This window comes from Gobio gobio (genome assembly GCF_949357685.1).
Source record: "Gobio gobio genome assembly, chromosome: 7".
NCBI lineage: Eukaryota > Metazoa > Chordata > Actinopteri > Cypriniformes > Gobionidae > Gobio > Gobio gobio.
Window position 1 is genome coordinate 38,984,851 of NC_137103.1, and position 7,698 is coordinate 38,992,548.

Consider the following 7,698-nt stretch of genomic DNA (forward strand, 5'->3'; position numbering starts at 1 on the left):
GCAATGTGCTTACAAAATAATGAAGGGTGATGTCGATTCTCAAATGTTCAATTTTTAATTTCAGTGAACTCAGAATTTTAAGGCAACCGGGTAACTTACTTTTTAAATATTTTTACAGTGTGGGTTAATTTTTTATTATGTTTACCCAGGTGCTGGGTATAATCTTACAAATATAAAAACTACATCACACCAGTGTGATATTGACATTATTTTTGTATTTAACATCAAAAGACTGCTTAACATATGTATTCTCATTCTAAACTGAAAAAGTAGCAAATCTAAATTAAATTAACATCTAAATGAATGGATTTCCCCAAGCCGAAACAAAAAACCTAAATACATTACAAAAGGGAAAAAGTTAGACAGCTCATAAAGGTCACAATTGCAGGTTGCCGTTTTGTTTAGCTATAGTTTTGATAAATGATTTGCATTTCTACTTCCTAGGTCAGATTTGACAAAAAAAGGGGGAGGTGAATTGCAAGAAATAAAGTTCATTTATGCAGCAGAATTTATTGCCAGTATTTTTTTACTAATCAGACTGATTAATTATGTAATCACATGACACTTTCCTAATGAATCTCAATGAACTAAAATAAAAATCACAGAGACGTCCTCGGCTCCATGGGGTGTGTTACATAAGGAAGAACAGATGATGGAGGGCGAGATAAACACTTGTCCCAGGGGAAGCGTGGTCTCATATGGCCACTGTACAGGTTCCTCAAATCATCCGTCTGCTCCTCCTCTAAAATGCACTTCTTGGAATGATTATGTGATAAATGACTGACACTTGCTATAACGATGATGGATCAACGAAACTGAGAGGCTGAAAAACACATTTTAGGATCGAAGGAGACAGAGAGGATAAGTTTACTTATCTCCCCGTCTCTCCTTCTTGTTACTTTCCATTGTCCCACAATGCTACAGATGGACTTCGTTTATTTGTTTAGTTGACTCTTTTTTTTTTCTACATTATTTGTGTTTTTCCACCACCTTTGATGCATCGCTTCAATCCTCTCCGTCTAATCCTTTGGGCTAACAAGGCCCAGTGTTTGCGTCCGAATGGCCCAACATCTGTGCTGAATCAGAGGATTTAAGAATAGTTTTAAGATCTGCACACACACACACACATAAATATTAAATACTAAGCACAATCTGTGAAAATCCTATGCATGAGTTTGTATAAATGTTAGCTATTCAAAAAGTTTCATTCATATAGTAACTTTTTCCAGCAGATGCAAACATGCAGTTAATGTACATTGTGTTTGAGTGAACTGATCTGTTAATCAGTATTCAATTATATTGGCACTTTAGGTCGATTTTCTTTGAAGTAGTTTATTAATGAGTGAGGCCTATTATTATCTATAAATACAGTATGTGTCAGTGAGTGAGAGGAGACCTTCATTAAGGTGTTCTCTGTTCGGTGGCTCCACGGGGGAGGTGCTGCTCTGATTAATTTGGAAACGTGATAGCGTGTAATTCTCATTACCTTTCAGAGTAATTGCATTTTACGCGGAGCAAATGGGCGAGGCGGCTGAAGATTACTAACAAGCAGATGTTAGTGAAGGAAGACAAGACATCAGCAGCCTGTTTGCTTTCACGGAGCTCAATCTGGGGTCGAAATTACTATTACACTGACTGCTACTGGGTGTAATACTGAAACTTTTTTTCCCATTGAAACTTTGCAACTTACGTAAAGATTTGTTGATGTTTATGAGCCCTTTTTTGTTGAATTAGACTATTTAGTTGTGACATGAAGATGTTATTGAATTTCCCCAAATGCAAATCAAATGCAAATTAAACAGTAGCCTACATAAATAAAAAATCTTATAAAATAATCAGTTTGAAATAAAAAAAAAATGCCCTTTTTGTTGTACAAAATTAATACGATGAATTATAATAATAAAATATGAATTTAAAAACAAATAAACAAGCAAATATGAATATTCAAAAGCCAGCTTCACTCCGTATCGTTCCAGCTCAAAAATCCCTTGGAAAACATTGCAACAGAAAGAGCAATCTGCCATCCAGCTGCTGGCGTTTAGTTATGTATTCCACCTAATACTCCTTTATTTATTCCCTCCATCTCGCATCTCCTTCTCTTTCTGCATATTTTGTGTAGTGCAAGACTGCAAATGCGTTTTTTGCATTCTAAATATGATCCCCCTCCTTGAGGCTTAAAAACATGAAGGCAATCTTTTTTTTTTTTTCCCAGAATGAAGCGCTTCATAAAAGTTAATAAGGTCTCATTTGGAAAGCTGCCCGAAGCAGCAGAATCATTGGTTTTGACAGGTAAGGGTGTTCACAGGTGACATGAGAAGTGAGGAAATCGAAGCTCGATGCCAAATTTTGACACATTCATCATTCTATCACGATCAACTTGTTTTCTATCTGACTATAGCCTGAAATTATATTTTGCCTCGGTCTGTCTTTTTTTTTATAATCAATGATTGCTGTTCCACGTTATTGTAGTAGCCTAAACATGTTTGTCATTTTAAGGAAAATGGACAGCGACGAAGGCTATTTAAGTGCGCAAAAGTTGAGCTTAATTAATTTAATTTCGTTAATTAAAACGAACAATACATCGAATTAAATTTGTATTACTAATGTAATTTGTTTGAAAAAAAGAAAGAAAAAGAAACTCAGTATTCAGTTTAGTTTAATTTGCCAGTATATATATATGCATACGCACACACAAATGTAATATAATATAGTTTTATATAGTTTACAAATGTAAACTATATAAAACAAAAAATAAACTATTAAACTGTAAACTATGCTATTTAAAATAGCTAAAATCTGTCACACAGAGACTGTGGTTTACAGTCTGTCAATAATCTCGGGACAAGTAATTAAACATTCTCAATCTTTTTAGACCATCTTTGTTCCAGTTTTCAATAAATAAATGGTGTCGGTCTGAGCACTCTCTGTTTGTTCTTATCACGAGCGAATAAGTGATTATTTGCTTCCGAGAATAAGCAACTTATTTAAAAATGTAAAATAATTTTTTTTTTTTTACTTTTTTGGTCAAATTAAGTGCGCTGACCTTTATATTTGTGAATTTTCTTACGCTTAAGGGGTTAAGACGATTAGATAGATAGATAGATAGATAGATAGACAGACAGACAGACAGACAGACAGACAGACAGACAGACAGACAGACAGACAGACAGACAGACAGACAGACAGACAGATAGATAGATAGATAGATAGATAGATAGATAGATAGATAGATAGATAGATAGATAGATAGATAGATTTTTGTCTGTATTTTTGTTGTTTTTCCTTCATGTTTCCTTTCATTTTGAAAGTACTTTGTGAGCTTGCATAGCCTACTGAAAAAGACAAACAAACAAGTAAACAAATGCATGATTTTAAAACATTTATTTTACAGTTATGACTCAAACATTCACCGCACATTAATTTGAAAATGCCATCAAAATAAGTAAATAAATATCATTTTGCACTTTATTATAAAAAATAAAAATTGATCTTTCTTCGCATCGGCAATGACGGGTAAGCTTGTGCAGAAAGAAGTAAATAAAAATAAAGATGGGAAGCCAGAAAACTAAAGAGAGAGAGAGAGAGAGAGAGAGAGAGAGAGAGAGAGAGAGAGAGAGAGAGAGAGAGAGAGAGAGAGAGAGAGAGCATCTTTCCTGTTACAGACAGCGCTTGGCAGATGAATTCTGACCCCAAACATAAACTGGGGAAGGTAATATAAAATCTCTCAAACTGTACAAACGCTATCTACATATTTACACAGTATACATTCCTATTATGTTTTTCAAAATCATTGGACTTTTTATGCATAATTTCGTCTAATAATAATGGCCCATGAAACTATTTCGCCCTCTTTGACTGAAGCATGAATTGGCCGGATTTATTTTATTCTTAACTCTATTTCACATTAAACTTGTTCTTGTTCAGTCCCAGGATTGAAGGCTAAAGAGAGCAAGGTATGCCATTTTCACAAACTTCATACACAGAAATGCACATGGATAGTTAATCCTAATATCTCTAAAGTGTTAGAAAACTCTATGTTAGTGGCTTTGATCCATTCTTCTTCGTCTCAGATCTATTTGTGCTTTCCAAATTGTTCAGCCATAAAACTGATAAACACCAGATAATACCGTTTTTATATAAAAGTCTATGGTTCCTTCTCAGAGTTCTTTTATCAAAGTTCAGTACTTTATTTTGAGTCACTGGTCAGTCGTGACATGGTGACGGTGCTCATACCGGACACATGAGGCGGAGGCACCTGGCACATGCTACACGGACACGGGATCCCGGCACCCCAGTGCTGGAAACTAGCGCCGAGTGGCCCTGCAGTCGATGGTGCCTTGAGGAGTCCGTGATGCGGCCTGACGGCTGAGAGACCCGGGCCGGAGAGAGATGCGGCAGTGGAGACTGCTGGTGGTAGCAGAGGATGATGAACCGGGTGAGAGGAATGCGAGACAGCAGGGTGACCCGGTAACGGAGCGGCCGCAGCGTGCGTAAGGGTGCCACAACCGGGCGGGTGAAACCCGGCGTGATGGGCCCCGCTCCCTCCGCCGTAGATCTCACTCACAAGCCGTTTCATCTCCTCCAGCGAGTTGCTCAGCATAAGGATGTAGTTGCGCGCGAGCAGCAGGGTGGCTATTTTGGAGAGCTTGCGCACGGATGGCCCGTGGGCGTAGGGCATGACCTCCCGGAGCCCGTCCATAGCGATGTTGAGGTCGTGCATGCGCTTCCTCTCGCGGCTGTTGATCTTGAGACGCATACTCTGCAGTTCGGTCTCGGATAGAAGTTTACGGTCCTTTTTGGAGAGCATCTTCAGAGCCAACGAGTCCTCGTCGGCGCTGGAGAGGCCATGCAGATCTGAGCCTCTTAAGTCCGGAGGAGAATCGCTCTGCGTGGAAGAGACGGCGCCGGAGAAACCCACGGACTTCTTGACAGCGGACAGGAAGAGATCATCGCCTTCAGGAGAAGAAGGTCTACTGGACACTCGGCTCGTGTCGGAGTCCATGATGTTCAGTGCGCTCTTAGCTTCTCGCAGATGTCAATATTCCTTGAAAAGAAGGTAATGATTAAAAATAGGCTACTAGGGAATTTTTTTTACAAGTATAATAAATGCAATAATACATTTAAAACTAAAATAAAAAACAACAACTAATTAATATGGTTTAATTAAATGCAATACAGCAAATTAAGAGTAAGAGAAATTCAAATCAACTCAACTCCATAAGTTTCCAAAAAGTAAAGCTGTTGAAGTGTGTTACACACTATACTAATATATTTATGAAAACAGTTAAGAGATGATCTAATAGCTGAATCATGATAGTAGCCTATAAAAAAAATACTCAACTAAATAATTGGAAGGAGAAAATAATTTAATCGTATAAATAGTGCTTGGCGTTTGCTAATTGTACATTGTTTTATACTTTTATACAAAGTAAGCAAATCATTGCATTTGTTTTCTATATATTCAAACTTACCGGTAGCAGGTGCAAGCGCGTGTTGGTGTATGGCTTTGCAGAATTCACTCGTTATTCCAGTTCACTCGTGCACTGTTTGTGTTTGGCACGCCTGAGAGTGACGAGGGGTATTTTATAGTAGGTCCCTCCTCCCCATCACCCGGGGGCAAGTCACCGGGACAATGTCAACGCTTTTCCGACAGCCCGTCAAGAACCAATGAGCTCCAGTGGGTGGGGGTCCGAAAATCTGATGTCATTGCAAAAAAAAAAAAAAAAAAAACGGGCTTCATTAACTGCATTAGACACACTTCGCATATGGTCCATCCTCACAGAACATCGTTGGGTTTAGATTACAGTGAGTCGGTTGAACAAACTGTGCAATCTGTACTTAAGCTATTGAGTTAGTTAAGTCAGGTGGTGCATGCGTCCACAAGTAGATGATACACTTCAGAGAACTTTTGAAGACAATTTTGTAATCAACTGTTTTAACTCTAAATGGTCTGCATACTTGTTGGAAAATTAAATTGCAATGAAAAAGGCTGCACAAATAAATATTTTCACATTAGACTATTTGTAATCAAGATGCATTGGTAGTCTATTAAATTTTTTTTTTTATATATATATAGTAAGGTCTATAGTAAATTCTTTATTATATATGTGGTGTGAGGATGGATGCCGATGCAAGTTTTCTTCTGGATCCTGTGTGCATTTTCCGCAGGTCTGAGCGCGGTCTGTTGCAGGCACCGTTTTGCGGTTTGAATGCGCTCATATTGTTTTAACCCGGTGACCCCATGCGGACGCCTGACAGCTGACTGATTTCAGCCGTTAAATGCATTTAAAACGTTAGGAAACGAGGCGTGCAACATGTTTTTAACGGTTATGATCTGAAACATTTCAATTAGGCCAATATGGACAAACAATAGTTTTTGTTTGGGTTAGAAGAGGAGGACATAAACATGTAGCTATAACTGGCTACAGCTAGAGCACATTATGAAAATAGCCTACTTTTCTCTTATAGGCTACTTAATTTTAGCATAGCTAAACACATTTTTAAACACTAGGCTATATTAGAATTTTAAATAGATAGATAGATAGATAGATAGATAGATAGATAGATAGATAGATAGATAGATAGATAGATAGATAGATAGATAGATAGATAGATAGATAGATAGATAGATAGATAGATAGATAGATAGATAGATAGATAGATAGATAGATAGATAGATAGATAGATAGATAGATAGATAGATAGATAGATAGATAGATAGATAGATAGATAGATAGATAGATAGATAGATAGATAGAAAGATAGATAGATAGATAGATAGATAGATAGATAGATAGATAGATAGATAGATAGATAGATAGATAGATAGATAGATAGATAGATAGATAGATAGATAGATAGATAGATAGATAGATAGATAGATAGATAGATAGATAGATAGATAGATAGATAGATAGATAGATCTTCAAAAGAGTCTGTTCATCTATCTGACTCCACAGGTGTAGATTTAACAGAAGCATCAGTGAGTTTAGGAGAGACATCGCCAGATCAATGTCTTTAACATATTTTCACTGAAGCATCTATGAGCTCTTGTTGTTTGGTTGTTTTCCCCGTGCGGACAGTCCCGTCTGTCTGTTTGCTTGTTTACTCTCGTTAAATACGCTTATGCAAATTAGTTGGTTTAAACCGGCGGTGTCGGAGAGAAGTTGTAGTTCAGTTCCTTCATTATGAATTCCGGTAATCTCACTTGTTAAGTGTACCAAAATGGTAATATATGCCGCGACTGTCTGGATTAGAAACGGGGGGACAGAAAGAGCCCTATTGTCAGAGCTGCAGTTTATTCCTCGCGCATATAATTATCTGAAATGTCACCCGGGGAAGAACGCAATGCACACAAATTCACACACACCCACACAACACACACTGACTGACAACTGTCTTGGGAGCAATTACACAGAGAGAAAGACAGGGGTTGGTCTGCCCTCGATTCATCCCAACTTTGGTAACTGTAGTCCGCTGAGAATGTTGCCAATTAAGGCTAATTAAGAGCATGCATGACTGACGTCATTACCTCTTGATTTAGATTACACTACAACTGCTTAAACTAGACTTAAGACATAAACACAGGCCATATTACAGTGATTACATAATACAAGCCTAATGAGCAATGTTCTTAATTGTACTTTTCTGTGGAGCAGTCCATAATGCACATTGTCATTGTTGCAATTGTAATTATTT

At 37.5% G+C, this 7,698-nt stretch overlaps 1 protein-coding gene across 1 annotated transcript; it reads right to left on the bottom strand.

The window, feature by feature from the left end:
- Positions 1-3,367: 3,367 nt before the first annotated feature.
- olig2 (oligodendrocyte lineage transcription factor 2) lies at positions 3,368-5,555 on the bottom strand. The gene is made up of 2 exons (XM_079821146.1): positions 5,472-5,555; positions 3,368-5,044 (listed from the first exon to the last, which is right to left on the bottom strand). The coding sequence occupies exon 2, from the start codon at positions 5,000-5,002 to the stop codon at positions 4,187-4,189; it is 816 nt and encodes a 271-aa protein (XP_079677272.1). The 5' UTR covers positions 5,003-5,044; positions 5,472-5,555; the 3' UTR covers positions 3,368-4,186.
- Positions 5,556-7,698: the final 2,143 nt, after the last annotated feature.

Excerpts from the sequence above, each read along its gene's own strand:
- olig2 (XM_079821146.1), bottom strand. The coding sequence starts at position 5,002 with ATGGACTCCGACACGAGCCGAGTGTCCAGTAGACCTTCTTCTCCTGAA.